Here is a 21830-nt window from a genome sequence, read left to right as displayed (position 1 = left end):
ACTAATCCCTCTGTACCCAGTTCTGTGTGTACCCCAGTACTAATACCTCTGTACCCCATTCTGTGTGTACCCCAGTACTACTCCCCCTGTACCCCATTCTGTATGTACCCCAGTACTAATCCCTCTGTACCCCGTTCTGTGTGTACCCCAGTATTAATACCTCTGTACCCCGTTCTGTGTGTACCCCAGTACTAAGCGCTCTGTACCCTGTTCTGTGTGTACCCCAGTACTAATACCTTTGTACTCCGTTCTGTGTGTACCCCAGTACTAAGCCCTCTGTACCCCATTCTGTGTGTACCCCAGTACTAGTCCCCCTATACCCCGTTCTGTATGTACCCCAGTACTAAACCCTCTGTACCCCATTCTGTGTGTACCCCAGTACTAATCCCTCTGTACCCTGTTCTGTGTGTACCCCAGTACTAAGCCCTCTGTACCCCGTTCTGTATGTACCCCAGTACTAAGTCCTCTGTACCCTGTTCTGTGTGTACCCCAGTACTAATCCCTCTGTACCCCATTCTGTGTGTACCCCAGTATTAATCCCTCTGTACCCGGTTCTGTGTGTACCCCAGTACTAATACCTCTGTAGCCCATTCTGTGTGTACCCCAGTACTACTCCCACTGTACCCCGTTCTGTATGTACCCCAGTACTAATCCCTCTGTACCCCGTTCTGTGTGTACCCCAGTACTAATACCTCTGTACCCCATTCTGTGTGTACCCCAGTACTACTCCCCCTGTACCCCATTCTGTATGTAACCCAGTACTAATCCCTCTGTACCCCGTTCTGTGTGTACCCCAGTATTAATACCTCTGTACCCCGTTCTGTGTGTACCCCAGTACTAAGCGCTCTGTACCCTGTTCTGTGTGTACTCCAGTACTAATACCTCTGTACTCCGTTCTGTGTGTACCCCAGTACTAAGCCCTCTGTACCCTGTTCTGTGTGTACCCCAGTACTAAGCCCTCTGTACCCTGTTCTGTGTGTACCCCAGTACTAATACCTTTGTACTCCGTTCTGTGTGTACCCCAGTACTAAGCCCTCTGTACCCCATTCTGTGTGTACCCCAGTACTAGTCCCCCTATACCCCGTTCTGTATGTACCCCAGTACTAAACCCTCTGTACCCCATTCTGTGTGTACCCCAGTACTAATCCCTCTGTACCTTGTTCTGTGTGTACCCCAGTACTAAGCCCTCTGTACCCCGTTCTGTATGTACCCCAGTACTAAGTCCTCTGTACCCTGTTCTGTGTGTACCCCAGTACTAAGCCCTCTGTACCCTGTTCTGTGTGTACCCCAGTACTAAGCCCTCTGTACCCCGTTCTGTAAGTACCCCAGTCCTAAGCCCTCTGTACCCCATTGTGTTTGTGTACCCCAGTTCTAATACCTCTGTACCCCATTATGTGTGTACCCCAGTACTATTCCCCCTGTACCCCGTTCTGTGTGTACCCCAGTACTAAGCCCTCTGTACCCCGTTCTGTAAGTACCCCAGTCCTAAGCCCTCTGTACCCCATTCTGTGTGTACCCCAGTACTAATCCCTCTAAACCCCGTTCTGTGTATACCCCAGTACTAATCCCTCTGTACCCCGTTCTGTGTGTACCCCAGTACTAAGCCCTCTGTACCCCATTCTGTGTGTACCCCAGTACTAATCCCTCTGAACCCCGTTCTGTGTATACCCCAGTACTAATCCCTCTGTACCCCGTTCTGTGTGTTCCCCAGTACTAAGCCCTCTGTACCCCGTTCTGTGTGTACCCCAGTACTAAGCCCTCTGTACCCTGTTCTGTAAGTACCCCAGTCCTAAGCCCTCTGTACCCCATTCTGTGTGTACCCCAGTACTAGGCCCTCTGTACCCCGTTCTGTGTGTACCCCAGTACTAAGTCCTCTGTACCCTGTTCTGTGTGTACCCCAGTACTAATCCCTCTGTACCCTGTTCTGTGTGTACCCCAGTACTAAGCCCTCTGTACCCTGTTCTGTGTGTACCCCAGTACTAAGCCCTCTGTACCCTGTTCTGTGTGTACCCCAGTACTAAGCCCTCTGTACCCTGTTCTGTGTGTACCCCAGTACTAAGCCCTCTGTACCCTGTTCTGTGTGTACCCCGGTATTTTGTATTTATTTTAGGTACTTATATAGTGTCGTCAATATATTGTACATTCACATCAGTCCCTGTCCTGAGGAGCTTACAATCTAAGGGTCCCCAACTCACAGACACGTACTAGGAACAATGTAGACAGAAGCCAATTAACCTCCCAGCATGTCTTTGGAGTGTGGGAGAAAACTGGAGAACCCGGAGGAAACCCACGCAGGCACATCAGTCTGTACCCTATAATCTGTGTACCCCCAGATTATTCCCCCTGTGCTCCATTCTGTGTGTTCCCCAGTATTAATCACTTTGCACCCCATAATCAGTGCACACCTTTAATAATTCATCTGATCCTCATTCTGTGTGCATCCCCCTGTACCCTATTTTGTGTGCACCCCAGTATTTGTCACATTGTACCCCAATCTGTGTTTCCCCCAGTATTAATCCCTCTGAACCCCATTCTGTGTGCCCCCAGTATTTGTCCCTCTGTACCCAATTATGTGTCCCCCCAGTATTAATCCTTCTGAACCCCTTTCGGTGTGCACCCCATTATTTGTCCCTCTGTACCCCATTCTGTGTGTCCCCCAGAATTGTCTTTACTCTGTAACCCATTCTGTGTGTACCCCAGTATTTATTCCTCTGTACCCCATTCTGTGTGTACCCCAGGAATTGTCCCTCTGTATCCCATTCTGTGTGTCTCCCATTATTAATCTCTCTGAACCCCAGTGTTAATCTCTATATAGCCGTTTCTGTCTGCACCCCAGTATTTATTCCTCTGTACCCCAATATTAATTCCTCTCTACTCCAGTATTAATTCCTCTGTACCCCAGTATTTATCCCTCTGTACCCCAGTATTAATTCCTCTGTACCCCAGACTCTTTGTTTCAGGGTGTAGAACTGTTGGGGATCCCTTTGTATCTGACCCCTATATTGCAGAAGAGGAACCCCTGTAGCTGATATTAGAACCCCCATGTCATCCTCATCCCTCCCCACACCCCCCAATAACTCTGATCTGTGCCGGGTTCAGTCAGAAGACTTCTATGGAATTTTCCTCTCCGGGTTTTGCCATGAGAGGCAGCAGAGAGATGAAAAGAGAGAATAGAAGGAGGAGGAGGATGGAAATGTCAGAGAACTGAACTGCGACACAGAACTCCTCACACAGACACAGGACCCCAGAGCTACAGGACCCCAATAGACACTGGACCCCAGAGCTACAGGACCCCAATAGACACTGGACCCCAGAGCTACAGGACCCCAATAGACACTGGACCCCAGAGCTACAGGACCCCAATAGACACTGGACCCCAGAGCTACAGGACCCCAATAGACACTGGACCCCAGAGCTACAGGACCCCAGAGACATTGGATCCTAGAGACACAGGACCCCAGATTCAGAGGACCCCATAGACACAGGACCCCAGAGCTACAGGACCCCAGTAGACACAGGACCCCAGAGACATTGGATCCTAGAGACACAGGACCCCAGATTCAGAGGACCCCATAGACACAGGACCCCAGAGCTACAGGACCCCAATAGACATAGCATCACACAGTCATAGGACCCCAGAGACACAGGACCCCAGATTCAGAGGACCCCAGAGACACAGGATCCTAGAGACACAGGACCCCAGATTCAGAGGACCCCAGATTCAGAGGACCCCATAGACACAGGACCCCAGGTTCAGAGGACCCCAGAGACACAGGACCCCAGGTTCAGAGGACCCCAGATTCAGAGGACCACAGAGACACAGGACCCCAGATTCAGAGGACCCCAGAGACACCCCCAGAGACACAGGACCCCAGAGACATAGGACCCCCTTTCTCTCCATACCCAAAGTTATAGGACCGGACCCTCTCTCCATCCCTAGAGTCATAAGACCCCCTCTCCATCCACAGAGTCATAGGACCCCCTCTCCATCCACAGAGTCATAGGACCCCCTCTCCATCCCCAGAGTCATAGGACCCCCTCTCCATCCCTAGAGTCATAGGACCCCCTCTCCATCCCCAGATTCATAGGACCCCCTCTCCATCCCCAGAGTCATAGGACCCCCTCTCCATCCCCAGAGTCATAGGACCCCCTCTCCATCCCCACATTCATAGGACCCCCTCTCCATCCCCAGAGTCATAGGACCCCCTCTCCATCCCCAGAGTCATAGGACCCCCTCTCCATCCCCAGAGTCATAGGATCCCCCTCTCCATCCCCAGAGTCATAGGATCCCCCTCTCCATCCCCAGAGTCATAGGTCCCCCTCTCCATCCACAGAGACATAAGACCCCCATCCCCCCCCCAGTGATATAGGACATAAGACAGTGGGGGCTCCTTAATGTACATTGCCTCTGTTCCTACTCCAGGGGATCCGGCACCACTCCTCACAGTGACACGGGGCACCTGGACCCTTATCTTCTGGATTGCTCTCCAGGTACACGGAAGTATAAGATCTGCTGTCTACTGGAGCCCCTCACAGTGCTGACCCCAAAGAGGAGAACTTACCCCCCAGGGAGAAGATCTGACCACCCACAAGTAGGAGAACGTACTCCCCAAGGAGGAGATCTTACCACCTCCAAGGAAGGAGACCTGACCACTCACTAGGAGGAGAACATACCCCCCAAGGAGGAGAACATACCCCCCCAAGGAGGAGAACAAACCCCCCCAAGGAGGAGAACGTACCTCCCAAGGAGGAGAACATACCCCCCCAAGGAGGAGAACATACCCCCCCAAGGAGGAGAACGTACCTCCCAAGGAGGAGACCTGACCACCCCCAAGGAGGAGAACTTACCCCATAAGGAGGAGACCTGACCACCCCTAGGTAAGTGACCCTTTTTTATTCTGCACCCAGTGGGTTGGGGGGTTGTCTGTAGCAGCTGTGAGATTCTTCATCACTTACCTGCTGAAGGTGTGAATGATTCTGAATGTCGTATGAACAGGTGACAATGATGGGGGAGGGTGGAGCAGTACATGTGGCCATCAGTGAAGACTGGAAGTGTTGTTGCCAATAGTAACCAGGTGTTACATATCGCTACATTCAGCTGATGATGGATCTCTATGTGTACTTTATGATGGAAGGAATCCCATCCCCCGTCCTATCATCCTTCCAATCACTTCCTCGCAGGCTGTCAGGTGACTGTCATGGCTCCACACATCCCAGAATTCCCTGTGGATCTGCTGGGACTTATAGTTCCTCATTGGCTGGAGAGTCACAGGACGATCCATACCTCCCCCTTGCCCCATGGTGCATACCCCTCCCTCTCTTCACCTGCTGTAGTAATGTCTGGTTGCTATGGGTAACAACACTATGCACTGCTTTGTACTGAGATGTGTAAGAAGTGAGGGCACTGTCCCTTTAAATGTAGAGGAGCATACCCCATTTTCTAAAGCTGAACTCCGTACAAGTGATTTGTATTTCTGTTCATCCAGTCCTGCAGTTACAGGTTTTGTCCCGCCCCCAGCCTGTGATTGGACAGTGAAAGAAGAAGCAGCTGACTGGTGAGCTCCTCTCTCTGTCACTCTGCTCTCTCCTCCTATCAGCATGTCTCTTATTCATGTATGAGCACTCCAGCACAACTGCTTGGCTCCTTGTGCTGCTTCTCCCTCCCCCAGTCTGAGCTCTGCTGTACAGGGGACTGTAGAGGGTAATACCGGATGACATTTCTCGTATCTAATGATGTATTCTGTGACTATTTGTCTTTTATATCTGCCGGGAGTCCAGCCCACACATGTCCCCTTCTATGTCACCCAGCTGTCCAATCAGGCGGCCCCTTCACTGCGCACTTGTTGGTAGATGGGAGGAGATTGTACAATCAGATTGTATCATGTGTAGTCTATTTGTTACAGTGATTGTAAAGAGATTTTTTAAAAATATTAAACATGTTATACTTACCTGCAGTGTAAAGGTTTTGCACTGGGTGACCCCGATCCTCCTCTTCTGGGGTCCCCCACTGGAAATCCTGGCTCCTCCCCCTGATGAATACCCCAATAGCAAGCTAAATAACAATAAAAATGCAGCACTTCTACTGGTAGAAACAGAATCCACCCAGTGAATAGTGTGCCGATTGAATATAAGGTTTTTAGATAAAAATGTTGTCCATAATATCATGAATTAAAGGTTTCATAAAAGTCCAGGGATGATAATCTGGACAACGGGAGTCCCAGTGAAGAACCACCACCCATGAGAAGGAAGAAGTAAAAAAAAAACATTATTTAAAATAATGGGCTTCAGGCTCCTCAGATTCCACAATACATCACAGTACAAGAGAGGATAGGAAGCAACTGTTCCCAACCAGCAAAAGGTCTGACCGTCAAGCGTGGCGACGTCACGTAGCTCAGCTCCTCCCTGCGCGTTTCGTCATCATAGACCTCATCACGGCCCAATCTCGGCATTATCAGGGGCCGTGATAACGTCTATGATGATGAAACGCGTAGGGAGGAGCTGAGCTACGTGACGTCGCCACGCTTGACGGTCAGACCTTTTGCTGGTTGGGAACAGTTGCTTCCTATCCTCTCTTGTTGTCTAACGGACACAAATGCGATTTTTACCTTTGATGTTTGTGAGTACCTTGGCACTTTTCCATTAAAAGCACGTTGTCAGTAATACTGCTCAATGTTTATGTTTCGCCTTTATGTGAGACACTCGATATAACAACCACCTTTTAGAAGGAGACACAGCCGATGATTACAGCTACTGTGGAATCTGAGAAGTCTGAAGCCCATTATTTTAAATAATGTTTTTTTTTGACTACTTTATTGGGGTGGTCCAACGCTGAGGGTAAGGGTCAGTGTCCTTCTCATGGGTGGTGGTTCTTCACTGGGACTCTCGTTGTTTGGATTATCATCCCTGGACTTTTATGAAACCTTTGATTCATGATATTATGGACGACATTTATATCCAGAATCCTGGACACACTATTCACCGGGTGGATTCTCCTTCTTCAGTAGAAGCTCTGCATTTTTATTGGTATTTATGGTTTTCCCAGGAAACTTTTTTACTAGCTGTTTACATAAGTGATTCATTTATGAGTCCTTCAAGGAGCACAGGTATTTTGTATTGGTTTCTCCAATAGCAAGCTGCTTTCTATAAGCGCACTCGTGTGTGCTCACTCCTAACCTGTGTGTGTCCATAGACACACACAGAACAGCTCAGCTCCGCCCCTCCGCTACCTCCTCACTGGCACTGAGCCTATGAGAAGAGAGCTGTACCTGTACTACCTGTAGAAGTGTCTGAATGGGGGGACGGGGATAATGTACTCCCAGATCCCCCTCCCCCCACCGTCTTGTCTAGACCCGTTCAGCGGCTGTGGAGGAAACACACAACGGGGGGCCGCTATTGGCTGAGGAAGGTTCTCCAGCACAAACAAAGCTTTCCTCTTATTTATTTCTGTTTTCCCGTCTTTTGTCCATTGTGTGGACGGCGGTGACATCTCTCCTCATCCCCGATCATCATCACTAACCCTCACATTGCCGCTTCTCCCCCTCCACAGATACCCCAGAACAGCGCCGCCTGCTGGACGCTTCAAGATGCTGATGCAGCTGCCGCCCTCAGGTGAGTACGCAGGACGATGGTATACACTTACCTGTAAATAGTCTGTCTGGGTTCACAGCTGAGACTGTTGGTGAACACCAAGCAGGCGCTGATGGGTTGGATGGCGCTCACTTGTGGCCAGTGAGATTTCGGGTCAGAGGGAGAAACCTGATGGGAATTCCCGGCTGTCAGTCAACGCGTTTCAGAGACCCGCTTCCTTCGCCAGGACTGCAGATGACTATAGTAAAGCTGGCCATACACTTTACAATCTGATTGTACAATCTTCTTTATGACTATGTAGTGCGAGGGCCTTCCGGATTGTATGATATTGGGGGGGTTGTTTAGATGGTGCTTGTGACAGAATACGTCCCACACTCCGCTTGAGTGCTTCCGTCAGTATACCGCTTCCTCCAGTCTGGACATAGGAACCAGATATTTAAGACTAGCCGACAAATAGCTTGTATGAAACTGGAACATTTATTGGAACAAAAATACCGGCTTTTTATACACTTGAGAAGCAGGTGACTCAGCACATATTTACCCAAAACATCACACAATGTTTAGATAACGAGGTACAGCTAACTCATGCTAATCCCATCATAGAGGATCCTCCAAGAGTCACATCAGATTAACCACCGGGCAGAAACAATCGGCGAATGGGAATTCACACCTAGACAATGCTTTGATTAATCTGGATCTCACTACAGGTCAGACTGCCCGGCCCCAAGGTCACAAGGTACAATACACATGATCACAAGGAGAAACACAGAACAACTTCAGACAATAGCAGGAGACCTCCAGTAACAGACTGTCCGGCCCCAAGGTCACAAGGTACAATACACATGATCACAAGGAGAAACACAGAACAACTTCAGACAATAGGGGACCTCCAGTAACAGACTGTCCGGCCCCAAAGTCACAAGGTACAATACACATGATCACAAGGAGAAACACAGAACACCTTCAGACAATAGCAGGAGACCTCCAGTAACAGACTGTCCGGCCCCAAGGTCACAAGGTACAATACACATGATCACAAGGAGAAACACAGAACAACTTCAGACAATAGGGGACCTCCAGTAACAGACTGCCCGGCCCCAAAGTCACAAGGTACAATACACATGATCACAAGGAGAAACACAGAACACCTTCAGACAATAGCAGGAGACCTCCAGTAACAGACTGTCCGGCCCCAAGATCACAAGGTACAATACACATGATCACAAGGAGAAACACAGAACACCTTCAGACAATAGCAGGAGACCTCCAGTAACAGACTGCCCGGCCCCAAGGTCACACAGCACATTACACACTATCACAAGGAGAAACACAGAACACCTTCAGACAATAGCAGGAGACCTCCAGTAACAGACTGTCCGGCCCCAAGGTCACAAGGTACAATACACATGATCACAAGGAGAAACACAGAACACCTTCAGACAATAGCAGGAGACCTCCAGTAACAGACTGTCCGGCCCCAAGGTCACAAGGTACAATACACATGATCACAAGGAGAAACACAGAACAACTTCAGACAATAGGGGACCTCCAGTAACAGACTGCCCGGCCCCAAAGTCACAAGGTACAATACACATGATCACAAGGAGAAACACAGAACACCTTCAGACAATAGCAGGAGACCTCCAGTAACAGACTGTCCGGCCCCAAGATCACAAGGTACAATACACATGATCACAAGGAGAAACACAGAACACCTTCAGACAATAGCAGGAGACCTCCAGTAACAGACTGCCCGGCCCCAAGGTCACACAGCACATTACACACTATCACAAGGAGAAACACAGAACACCTTCAGACAATAGAAGGAGACCTCCAGTAACAGACTGCCCGGCCCCAAGGTCACAAGGTACAATACACATGATCACAAGGAGAAACACAGAACACCTTCAGACAATAGAAGGAGACCTCCAGTAACAGACTGTCCGGCCCCAAGGTCACAAGGTACAATACACATGATCACAAGGAGAAACACAGAACAACTTCAGACAATAGGGGACCTCCAGTAACAGACTGTCTGGCCCCAAAGTCACAAGGTACAATACACATGATCACAAGGAGAAACACAGAACACCTTCAGACAATAGCAGGAGACCTCCAGTAACAGACTGTCCGGCCCCAAGGTCACACAGCACATTACACACTATCACAAGGAGAAACACAGAACACCTTCAGACAATAGAAGGAGACCTCCATTAACAGACTGCCCGGCCCCAAGGTCACACAGCACATTACACACTATCACAAGGAGAAACACAGAACACCTTCAGACAATAGAAGGAGACCTCCAGTAACAGACTGCCCGGCCCCAAGGTCACAAGGTACAATACACATGATCACAAGGAGAAACACCTTCAGACAATAGCAGGGGACCTCCAGTAACAGACTGTTTAGCTCCTACATGGAACAGAGGCCAATGTGACCAGCTCCCCCAATGAACATGTATAGTTCAGAATCAACAAACCAGGAATAGTCTTCATAGATTGAGGGATATTGTTGATAAATATTACTGTCCCATCTGAAGTAATCCAAACCCCATTCTCAGTGTCCATTAAGTAGTTGTCCATCCTTTGCTCATTCATCCTGTGCCCCTATTAGACACAGGGTAACTTACTTAAAGTAAGTTGGGTTCCATGAGCCCCCCACCCAAAGTGACTCCTGTCACACTCCTTAGATTTGGTGAATCCATTGATTGTATAGATCAGTGAGATAAATGGCCATTAATACAAATTGTGTTACCACTGGATGGCAGCCTATATACAGAGGAAGTGCTGTGGATGCTGTGGGTGAATGTGGTGACTGCGGGTGAATACGGTGACTGCGGATGTGGCGGGTGAATGTGGTGACTGCGGATGCTGCGGGTAAATACGGTGACTGCAGATGCTGCGGGTGAATGTGGTGACTGCGGATGCTGCGGGTGAATACGGTGGCTGCGAATTTTGCGGGTGAATACGGTGATTGCAGATTCTGTGGGTGAATAAGGTGACTGCGGATGCTGCGGGTGAATACGGTGGCTGCGAATTTTGCGGGTGAATACGGTGATTGCAGATTCTGCGGGTGAATACGGTGACTGCGGATGCTGCGGGTGAATACGGTGGCTGCGGTTGCTGCAGGTGAATATGGTGGCTGCAAATTCTGCGGGTGAATACGGTGACTGCGGATGCTGCGGGTGAATACGGTGGCTGCGGTTGCTGCAGGTGAATATGGTGGCTGCAAATTCTGCGGGTGAATACGGTGACTGCGGATGCTGCAGGTGAATATGGTGGCTGAGGTTGCTGCGTGTGAATACAGTGGCAGCAGATGAATATGGTGGCTGCGGGTGAATAAATTAGAATGATTATATCTTCTAGCTACAAAGTTTTGGAGATTATACCGATGATTGTGAGTGTTGGTGATCGTTTGAATATATCGGGGTATTTAGGAGTATAGAGCCGCCATTATAACTTTATTTACAATCTCAGAATGCCGAAAGGGGCGTGTCCGGGGCTGATCTTCTCTTTTTCCCCCCAGGACTCGTCCTTCACGCCAGGAAAGTCATCCATCTCGGGCCGCCATCCCATTGCCAGACGCGGGAGTTCGTTCGGAAGAATGCCGCCAACTTCCTGTCCATGGCCAACCTATTGATGGGCCTGAGCTCCATCCTCTGCAACCTGAACGGGTGAGCGCCCAGACATGGCCGCCGCCGCCAACATTCCTCTTTATTATGCAAATATCGACTTCCTCCTCTAAAGTCAGACCTCTGACACGCCCACTTTCCATCCTCTTGTAGAAGGGGGCGGGGCAGAGATCTGACTCTGGAGCTGGGAGCTTCCATTGCTAAGCGGAGGGTTGGGTGAGGTTAAGGAGGAACCCCGCTGCCACCCGTCTACATGTGCTCTCAGGTCTGTAAGGTTTACAATCCTATTAGAATCCTTCCTTACGTTCTCTTGAATTGTACCGTGTGTGATCCATAGCAGCCAATCAGATTCCAGCTGCTGATTTCTCGGTGCAGTTTTGGCAAAGATGGCGGACGGTCGTTATGGGTGGAGCAGACGCTTCCTCCCGGTAGCTGACGTCCTGCAAGTCTCTGTGAAACGTTTTGTTGTAGATTGGGTATATGAGATGGGAGTAGAGCAGTGGCAGAGCACTGGGGGCCCCTCCACCCATCTCAGGGGCCCCAACTATACGTACAAAGTATAATAAGGTCCTCTCATTGGGTGACGTTCGTCCTCCTGAGTCCTGAGGATCAGATTGCAGGTTTGTCGTATTATCTGTATATGGATGCCGATGTGATGACGGCGCTCTCTGATTGGTTCCTCTCTCCCCGGCAGGTACCGGCAGTGGGCGTGTTGGCTCCTCCTTATCGGCTTCATGTTGGACCTGGCGGACGGTGCGGTGGCTCGGCAGCTGAACACGTGCTCGGCTCTGGGTGAGTGACGTCATTATTCCATCCGCCAGATAATCTCCACCTCACCGCAAGGAGAAACTACGGCGCACCGGTCATTCCCCAACCCCCTCCAATACCCCCCAATCTGCCTGAAACCAGGACTGTCTGTGTTACCCCGACCTCCATCAATCATTCCCCAACCCCTCCAATACCCCCCAATCTGCCTGAAACCAGGACTGTCTGTGTTACCCCGACCTCCATCAATCATTCCCCAACCCCTCCAATACCCCCCAATCTGCCTGAAACCAGGACTGTCTGTGTTACCCCGACCCCCATCAATCATTCCCCAACCCTCCAATACCCCCCAGTTCAGGGGCGGACTAACTATTCGGGCACTCTGGCAACGGCCACACATCATGTGTCCGGGTTTCTGATACCCGGACACATTATTCAGACTGGACTATGACTTCCCAGCGGGGTTGTTGCCCAAAGCTAACTAACTAACACCCCCCTACACAGACGGGAGAGGAGTGAGGGCTCGATCCGCACCTCCCCCTCACCCCTCTGTGTCTGCCCACCCTCCAATCCCCGGAGCTGTGCCTCAGAAAAGGAAAGTGGGGACTGGAAATTTGAAGTCCAGCAGCCTCAGATACATCTGGATGAGAGGTGCCAAGGGATGAGTGAGCTCACCATCCATCCCTGTCTGTGACTGAAATCTCCCCCCTTCTCTCTCCTGCCTCTGAGTGAGTACAATAAGGTAAATCAGAGTTCTCAGAGCACCCCTTACATCAGAGTTCCCCTTTACACCGGAGGCCACAGTGTTCCCCCTTAAATCAGAGTCCTCTCCGTACATCAGAGTTCTCAGTGTTCCCCCTAAAATCAGGGTTCCCAGAGCATCTCTTATGTCAGAGTCTGCAGAGTTCTCCCTTACAGTGAAAGGGAACTCTGCAAGTTTAGATGTAAAGGGGAACTCTGTGGAATCTGATGTAAAGGGGGGCTCTGTGGACCCTGATGTAAAGGAGAATTCTGTGGACTCTGATGTAAAGGAGAACTCTGTGGACTCTGATGTAAAGGGGGAACTCTGTGGACTCTGATGTAAAGGGGGAACTCTGTGGACTCTGATGTAAAGGAGAACTCTATGGACTCTGATGTAAAGGGGGAACTCTGTGGACTCTGATGTAAAGGGGGACTCTGTGGACTCTGATGTAAAGGGGGAACTCTGTTGACTCTGATGTAAAGGGGAACTCTGTGGACTCTGATGTAAAGGGGAACTCTGTGGACTCTGATGTAAAGGGGGAACTCTATGGACTCTGATGTAAAGGGGGACTCTGTGGATTCTGATGTAAAGGAGAACTCTGTGGACTCTGATGTAAAGGGGAACTCTGTGGATTCTGATGTAAAGGGGAACTCTGTGGACTCTGATGTAAAGGGGGACTCTGTGGACTCTGATGTAAAGGGGAACTCTGTGGACTCTGATGTAAAGGGGGACTCTGTGGACTCTGATGTAAAGGGGGAACTCTTGTTATTAACTTCATATGATTAGAAATGTTATTTATTAGTAAAATATATGTATAAACAAAAATTTCTGTGCACCGCTAAAGTGTTGGGGTTCGTCTTGAAGAAAAGGTGGCCACCCTATTCTGTTGTCAGTCATGAAGAGCGATGTCATGTTCCGGAGAGTTCTCTGCCCTTCATGTAGATGATGATCAACATTCCCGATCAGAGAACTCATCCGGGTGTTTATTGTTCGCTTTTCAGGGGCGAAGCTGGATGACTTTGCAGATTTCACATCGTTTGGTTTGGCCACGGCGCTTCTGCTGCACAGGAATGGCGCGATGGACGCACTGCTGGTGATGGTGTACGCCCTCGCCGTCTTCATGCGCCTCTGCTTCTACTCCAGCGGTAAGGATCCGCCTATATTCACCCAAATATATTCACCCGACTATGAGCACCCAAATATATTCACCCGACTATGAGCACCCAAATATATTCACCCGACTATGAGCACCCAAATATATTCACCCGACTATGAGCACCCAAATATATTCACCCGACTATGAGCACCCAAATATATTCACCCGAAATATCACCTGAAAATATTCACCCAACAATAATCAGCCAACTAAATTCTGCCTACCTGGTTGGTGCTCTGACACCTAAGCCGCCTCCTCCATTGCTCTGACCACGCCTCTCTAATGGCAGCTGCAAATCACGTTGGGGGTCAGGAAGTGAATCTCTGATTGTTGGGGGACAGGAAGTGACTGCCCAATTGTTAGGGACAGGAAGCTTCTCTGATTGTTGGGGGACAGGAAGTAACTCCCGGATTGTTGGGGGACAGGAAGTAACTCCCGGATTGTTGGGGGACAGGAAGTAACTCCCGGATTGTTGGGGGACAGGAAGTAACTCCCGGATTGTTGGGGGACAGGAAGTAACTCCCGGATTGTTGGGGACAGGAAGTAACTCCCGGATTGTTGGGGGACAGGAAGTAACTCCCAGATTGTTGGGGGACAGGAAGTAACTCCCGGATTGTTGGGGACAGGAAGTAACTCCCGGATTGTTGGGGGACAGGAAGTAACTCCCGGATTGTTGGGGGACAGGAAGTAACTCCCGGATTGTTGGGGGACAGGAAGTAACTCCCGGATTGTTGGGGGACAGGAAGTAACTCCCGGATTGTTGGGGACAGGAAGTGACGGCAGACTGTAGTCAGATTTGGGCGGGATGGAGAGATATTGATGTCACTGAATGTGTCTTCTCCCCAGGAATCCCCTTCATGTACCGCGGGCTGCCCTGTCCGTACGCCTCCGCCATCCTGTCCTGCGCCTCTCTCCTGACCAGCGGGCACCCACTAGTCCTGCGCGGCATCGCCATCATCATGATCCTGTTTATGATTGATCAAGGGATCTACCCGCATGACAAGATCCTGGAATCCCAGGCCTGGAAGAAGATAGTGTTTGCAGGAGGTGAGAGACACACAGGGAGTATGTTGGGTACAGGCGGGTACCAGGGGTGGGCACATACTGGGGTGAGAGACACATGGTGGGTACAGGTGATACCAAGGCTGGGGACTTATGGGGATGAGAAACACATGGGGGTATGGTGGGTACAGGCCGCACCAAGTCTGGGCACCTACAGGGGTAAGAGACACAAGGGGGAGTATGGTAGGTACAGGTGGCACCTAGGGCGGACACTTTTGGGGGTGAGAGACACACGGGGGTATGGTGGGTACAGGTGGCACCTAGGGCGGACACTTTTGGGGGTGAGAGACACACGGGGGTATGGTGGGTACAGGCGGCACCAAAGATGGACACTTATGAAGGGTGGGAGACACACGGAGAGTATGGTGGGTAGAGGCGCCACCAAGGGCAGACACTTATGGGGGTGAGAGACACACAGGGGTATGGTGGGTACAGGCGGCACCAAGGGTGGTACTCATGGGGGTAAGAGACACACAGGGGGTATGGTGGGTACAGGCGGCACCAAGAGCGGATATTAATGGGGTGAGAGACACACGGGGGGTATTGTGACAGGAGTCATTTTGGGTGGGGGGCCCATGGAACCCAGAATCCCTTGGAGAGGTTGGGAAACCCGTTTCAGCTCCCCCGGCCCTTCCTATGTGTAAGTCACCCTGTGTCTATTAGGGGCACAGGGTGACTGAGAAAATGATGAAACATTGTAAGAGTTTTGTAGACTGTTGCCATGCCATCTCCAATCCTTGATTAATCAAAGCATTGCTTAGATATGGATTTCATAGTCTTCAATGTAGGAGCTGGTCTGTCTCCTACTGGGGGCTCCTGTTATTGTGTGAAGGTGTTCTGTGTTTATACTTATGATAATCCAAACGAGTCCTGCCTAGTTCTTGGTTGTAATATGCAGCTATAATATCTAATATCTATATTCAGACTGGAGGAAGCGGTATATGACGGGAGCTCTCAAGCGGAGTGTGGGATGTTCCGTTACAGGTACAGGCAGCACCAAGGGCGGACACTTATGGGGGTGAGAGACATTGGGGGTATGGTGGGTACAGGCAGCACCAAGGGGGGCATTTATGGGGGGGAGAGACACACGGGGGGTATGGTGGGTACAGACGGCACCAAGGGCAGACACTTATGGAGGTGAGAGACACATGGGGGGGTACGGTGGGTACGGGCAGCACCAAGGGCGGACACTTATGGGGGTGAGAGACACAGTATTATGGTGGGTACAGGCGGCACCAAGGGTGGCACTTATGGGGGTGAGAGACACGGGGGTATGGTGGGTACAGGCGGCATCAATGGTGGCACTTATGGGGGTGAGAGACACACACAAGGGAAATGGTGGGTAGAGGCGGTACCAGGGCAGACACTTATGGGGTGAGAGACACACAGGGGGTATGGTGGGTACAGGAGGCACCAAAGGTGGCACTTATGGGGGTGAGAGACACAAGGGGGGTATGGTGGGTACAGCGGCACCAAGGGCGGACACTTATGGGGGTGAGAGACACACGGGGGGTATGGTGGGTACAGCGGCACCAAGGGCGGACACTTATGGGGGTGAGAGACACAAGGGGGGTATGGTGGGTACAGGCGGCAACAAGGGCGGACATTTATGGGGGTGAGAGACACACGGGGGGTATGGTGGGTACAGTGGCACCAAGGGCGGACACTTATGGGGGTGAGAGACACAAGGGGGGTATGGTGGGTACAGGCGGCACCAAGGGCGGACACTTATGGGGGTGAGAGACACAAGGGGGGTATGGTGGGTACAGGCGGCACCAAGGGCGGACACTTATGGGGGTGAGAGACACAAGGGGGGTATGGTGGGTACAGGCGGCACCAAGGGCGGACACTTATGGGGGTGAGAGACACAAGGGGGGTATGGTGGGTACAGCGGCACCAAGGGCGGACACTTATGGGGGTGAGAGACACACGGGGGGGTATGGTGGGTACAGGCGGCACCAAGTCTGGGAACTCAAACGGATGAAGGTGGGAGGTCTTTACCCGGTTGCAGTCAGCTCCCATCCTGTTGCTATGGGTTACCACATTTGCTGCTTTCAGAAGAATAAATGAGAGGAAGTCACAGTAAAGAACGCAAAGCTGAATATTTTCCACATTTTACAGCAGAAAAAAACACAAAAATTGCAAATCTTCTTCTACATTTCATACAATTCATCCCCCATAATTGTCACCCCCCCAATAGGAGCCACAGGGATAAGTGGGGGATTTGTCTACATACAGCTGGGTGTGGCTGCAGAGTGGGGGAGGAGTCTACCTACAGCTGGGTGTGGCGGTGGAGTGTAGGAGAAGTCTACATGCAGATGGAGGAGGAGTCTCTGACAATTGCTATCTCCTTGCAGGTGTGTTGATGATGCTGTGCTCCTTCTCCCCCCTGGCGTGTTTGTACCACTTGGTATGGTCCATGTCATACATCCTCTTCCCGGAGGCCTTGTGGAGCTTTAAGGTGTGATGGCCGGGGTCACTGTGTGACCTGCATTGGCGTGGGTTTGCAGTGAGGACTGTGCTGTGATAGACGCAGTATATATATATATATATATAGAGGTCTCTCCCTGGACCTGCACTGGGCCCTCATCCGCGGAATTCACAAGAAAACAAAATATGGAGACCAGGAGACGCTTCCCCTCTCCCACATTCCCTGGGACTAGATTTCTAGGCCGTGTCCCCACATTGCCGCCATTTCCTGTCACACCGGAGGAAGAGAATTCTCCGCCCGCCAGGGAGAGGGACGGGCAAACTTCCCGAATGGTTCTCCAGGTGCCGTATGGAGGAACTCCACCACCGGATGTCTCCACCAGATAATTGTCAATGTGATTGTGAATGATGTGAATATTTTCTGTTGTAAGTTTGTAAATAGGAGAGAGAAATAAAGTTTATTAGATCCGCGTGTATTCCGTCTTCACCTCCGCCTCCATAGTAAGTCCCATCCTCATATGTAAAGTCAGTGTGGGGGTCTCATTGGCCATCGATGATACGTGGCTGGAGATAGGTCATCATCTATGCCGTCACCTTCCCCACGAATATTCCTCTGATCAATGTCCTCCATCAGACGTCTCTATGCACCTGGAGCCGCTCCTCTCTTTATACCATGAAGGCTTCCAAGGGGACAGTTCTCAGGACGGAATCCCAGCCACACGGAGGTACTCAGCCCAATTCAGCGTGTCAGTGGCTCGGAGCAGAGTGCTTCCATTGGCCTCGGCGGAGAAGTTCTGCAGCTGTTTCAGGAGGTTGGTGAAGCACGGCCGATTTAGGGCCTCCCACTGCCAACAACTGGTCATGACATCATACCTATGAGGGGACAGAAGACATCCGAGGTGATTTCACATCATCTGATGACAATAAGGTCCCTTCATCCAGGTCAGTACACAATATATGACAGAGCACCCCTCACCTTGTACACAATGGGGGAGATTCAGAGGTGTAACTAGAACCTTCAGAGCCCCAGTGCAAGAAACCGAGAATAGCCCCGCCCGGTGCCCTTCCCACTGATCCCGGGGCCCTTTACTCCCATCGTAGGACCTTATTATGGTCCCACAACAAGCCCCCTTACTTCCTTCTGTGGGTTCCCCCAGCAGTGGTGAAACGTCAGGGCCTGATCACAAGGGCGACCATTGTAACCCTGGTAGGTACCCCACTGGTGTCAGTAGTTTTTTATTTATTTATAAATACATTTATTTATAAATACATTTATTTTATTTATTTATTTTTGTATTTGTTTTTATTATTCATTTTTTACCATTTTATTTTATTTATTTTTTTACAATTACATTTTTCAATGTTTTATTTTTACTTTTTTTTTTTTTAGGACCCCCGTTGGGGGGATTTGGTGAGATATCGGGGGGGGGGGGTCAGATGTTCCACCTTTGAGACAGCCCCCCAATCTCCATCTCTGCAGCCTCAGCTGTACAGAATGAATGGACAGGAAGAGCTTTGTACAGAGCGCCCCGTTCATTCCCCTGTGACCCCTGTACGTACGCTCCGGGGGGGGGGGGGGGGTGATTTACTAAAACTGGAGAGAGCAAAATCTGGTGCAGCTCTGCATAGAAACCAATCAGCTTCCAGGTTCATTTTAGTGAGAAGCTGATTGGCTCCCATGACAGCTGCACCAGATTCTGCACTCTCCAGTTTTAGTAAATCAGCCCCAGTGTGCTTTATATTGCCAGATATATATATATATATATATGGAACCCCCTCCAGATGATGGAGTTTAGATGCCTCCGGTAAGGGGGACTGGTAATACTTTTTCTTCTTGTTTTGGTGCCCAATGTGAGGCCCACCTCTTCCCATCCAACAGTCCCTAACCTCACAACCGGGGGGGACACCCTCCAAAATATTATGGAAAATCTTTCTAGAAGAGTGGAAAATTATATATTTACACAGGGGGCAACTCAATATTAATGGCCACTAGGGTGGGGGGCAACTCCATAATTATGGCCACTGTGGGGGGGGGGGGCAACTCCATATTAATGGCCACTAGGGTGGGGGGCAACTCCATAATTATGGCCACTGTGGGGGGGGGGGGGGGGGGCAACTCCATATTAATGGCCACTGGGGGAAGTGGGGGGGGCTACTCCATAATAATAACATGGGGTGACCAGCTTGGTGTGGAGGAACTCGAGTGTCCAGAGCTCTGACCTCATCCCTACTGATCACCTTTGGGATGAATTTGAATGCCGATGGTAAAACGTGTCCTTTTTTTTGGTTCCCACTTTGAGCCCCAATGTGTGAATCGGGTCTTCTCATCCAACCAGGGGCGGATCCGGGGGGGGGGGGGGGTGTACAGCGGGGCAATTGCCCCCCCCCCCCCCCCCAGAGAAAAGGGCAGGCTGTCGGTGACTTAGTGGGCAGGCTGCTGAGCGGGCCGCCACCACGGGTGAGTGAGCAGAGAGATGACATCCCTCACCAGTGGCGACATTATACTGTGCCCTTCCCCCAACTGAAGTGCCACAGGACACAGGGCAGCGGCGGCGAAACTGACAGGCTCTGTGAACTGTGAAGGGACACATGACTGGCAGAGCCACAGCTGAGGGGGATTTCCACCTCTCCTTCTCCTCCTTGAGCCGAGCAGCTCTCATTCACCCGGCACTGCCCGCTCCTATTGGCTACATTCAGGGCCAATGGCTGAGAAACTATCAACTAGAGGATTATGGGACATGTAGTCCGGATACCAGAAGGCCCCAGGACGATTCCCTGAGAGTGCACTGCAGCCCCCAACATGCCGAGCGGAAGGAGGAAGAGGAGGAGGGGAGAGAGGACCGTGAGAGGAGAAGAGTGACCAGGAGGAGGGAGCCAGTGAGAAAGAGCCAGTCATTCTACTATATATCCCCCAAGGTAAGAACTTACCTCTAGGTGGGGGGGTGAAGGGGACGGGGATGCAGGCTTCCATAGAGGTACAGGACCTTATCACTGGCTGCTTACACCCTGTGCTCCCCTCCTCCCGGCTGCCCCCACCCTGTGCTCCCCTCCACCTGGCTGCTTACACCCTGTGCTCCCCTCCTCCCGGCTGCCTCCACCCTGTGCTCCCCTCCTCCCGGCTGCTTACACCCTGTGCTCCCCTCCTCCCGGCTGCCCCCACCCTGTGCTCCCCTCCTCCCGGCTGCCCCCACCCTGTGCTCCCCTCCTCCCGGCTGCCTCCACCCTGTGCTCCCCTCCTCCCGGCTGCCCCCACCCTGTGCTCCCCTCCACCCGGCTGCCCCCACCCTGTGCTCCCCTCCTCCCGGCTGCCCCCACCCTGTGCTCCCCTCCACCTGGCTGCCCCCACCCTGTGCTCCCCTCCACCCGGCTGCCTCCACCCTGTACTCCCCTCCACCCGGCTGCCCCCACCCTGTGATCCCCTCCTCCCGGCTGCCTCCACCCTGTGCTCCCCTCCTCCCGGCTGCCCCCACCCTGTGCTCCCCTCCTCCCGGCTGCCTCCACCCTGTGCTCCCCTCCACCCGGCTGCCCCCACCCTGTGCTCCCCTCCACCCGGCTGCCCCCACCCTGTGCTCCCCTCCACCAGGCTGCCCCACCCTGTGCTCCCCTCCTCCCGGCTGCCCCCACCCTGTGCTCCCCTCCACCCGGCTGCCCCCACCCTGTGCTCCCCTCCACCCGGCTGCCTCCACCCTGTGCTCCCCTCCACCCGGCTGCCCCCACCCTGTGATCCCCTCCTCCCGGCTGCCTCCACCCTTTGCTCCCCTCCACCCGGCTGCCCCCACCCTGTGCTCCCCTCCTCCCGGCTGCTCCCACCCTGTGCTCCCCTCCTCCCGGCTGCTCCCACCCTGTGCTCCCCTCCTCCCGGCTGCCTCCACCCTTTGCTCCCCTCCACCCGGCTGCCCCCACCCTGTGCTCCCCTCCACCCGGCTGCTCCCACCCTGTGCTCCCCTCCTCCCGGCTGCTCCCACCCTGTGCTCCCCTCCACCCGGCTGCCCCCACCCTGTGCTCCCCTCCTCCCGGCTGCCTCCACCCTTTGCTCCCCTCCTCCCGGCTGCTCCCACCCTGTGCTCCCCTCCACCCGGCTGCCCCCACCCTGTGCTCCCCTCCTCCCGGCTGCCTCCACCCTTTGCTCCCCTCCACCCGGCTGCCCCCACCCTGTGCTCCCCTCCACCCGGCTGCTCCCACCCTGTGCTCCCCTCCTCCCGGCTGCTCCCACCCTGTGCTCCCCTCCTCCCGGCTGCTCCCACCCTGTGTGGTGTGACCGGTGTGGTGTGACCAGTGTGGTGTGGGGGAACTCCAGTGTCTTTTGGTCTCTTTTCTAGCGCACCTCAATATCAGTGGCCATGTCACCCTATTTCGGGGCACCATGGGGGGTGGTAATGTACATTCCACATATAAGGAAGGGATGATTAGTACCGCCCCGGTAGGCGCTCACTTTCCATAACAAAGGAATAAAA

General features: G+C 52.1%; 2 protein-coding genes across 7 annotated transcripts in view; one reads left to right on the top strand and one right to left on the bottom strand.

Annotated features, from left to right (window-relative positions):
- The first annotated feature begins 3130 nt into the window (after positions 1 to 3130).
- Positions 3131 to 17852, top strand: TMEM269 (transmembrane protein 269). Of its 3 annotated transcripts, XM_073601459.1 has the most exons (8): positions 3131 to 4878; positions 5487 to 5555; positions 7547 to 7608; positions 11116 to 11263; positions 11916 to 12013; positions 13730 to 13873; positions 14731 to 14931; positions 17304 to 17852. In XM_073601459.1, exons 3-8 carry the CDS (start codon positions 7584 to 7586, stop codon positions 17411 to 17413), a joined length of 726 nt encoding a protein of 241 aa, XP_073457560.1. In that variant the 5' UTR covers positions 3131 to 4878; positions 5487 to 5555; positions 7547 to 7583; the 3' UTR covers positions 17414 to 17852. The 3 variants fall into 3 exon arrangements, with proteins under 3 accessions (XP_073457560.1, XP_073457559.1, XP_073457561.1); XM_073601458.1 differs by lacking the exon at positions 5487 to 5555; XM_073601460.1 differs by lacking the exons at positions 5487 to 5555; positions 7547 to 7608.
- The window catches only part of LOC141110214 (tyrosine-protein kinase STYK1-like), a 27974-nt gene continuing 23173 nt past the window's right edge, over positions 17030 to 21830 (bottom strand). For all 4 annotated transcript variants that reach the window (XM_073601456.1, XM_073601453.1, XM_073601455.1 and 1 more), the window contains exon 10: positions 17030 to 18249. In XM_073601456.1, coding sequence (XP_073457557.1) covers positions 18075 to 18249 — 175 coding nt within the window. In that variant the 3' untranslated portion in view covers positions 17030 to 18074. The remainder of the gene's footprint in view (positions 18250 to 21830) is intronic.

This window comes from Aquarana catesbeiana, linkage group LG10 (genome assembly GCF_042186555.1).
Source record: "Aquarana catesbeiana isolate 2022-GZ linkage group LG10, ASM4218655v1, whole genome shotgun sequence".
In the NCBI taxonomy this organism is placed as follows: Eukaryota; Metazoa; Chordata; class Amphibia; order Anura; family Ranidae; genus Aquarana; species Aquarana catesbeiana.
Note: the sequence above shows the minus strand (reverse complement) of the source record. Positions and strands in the feature narration are given on the sequence as shown.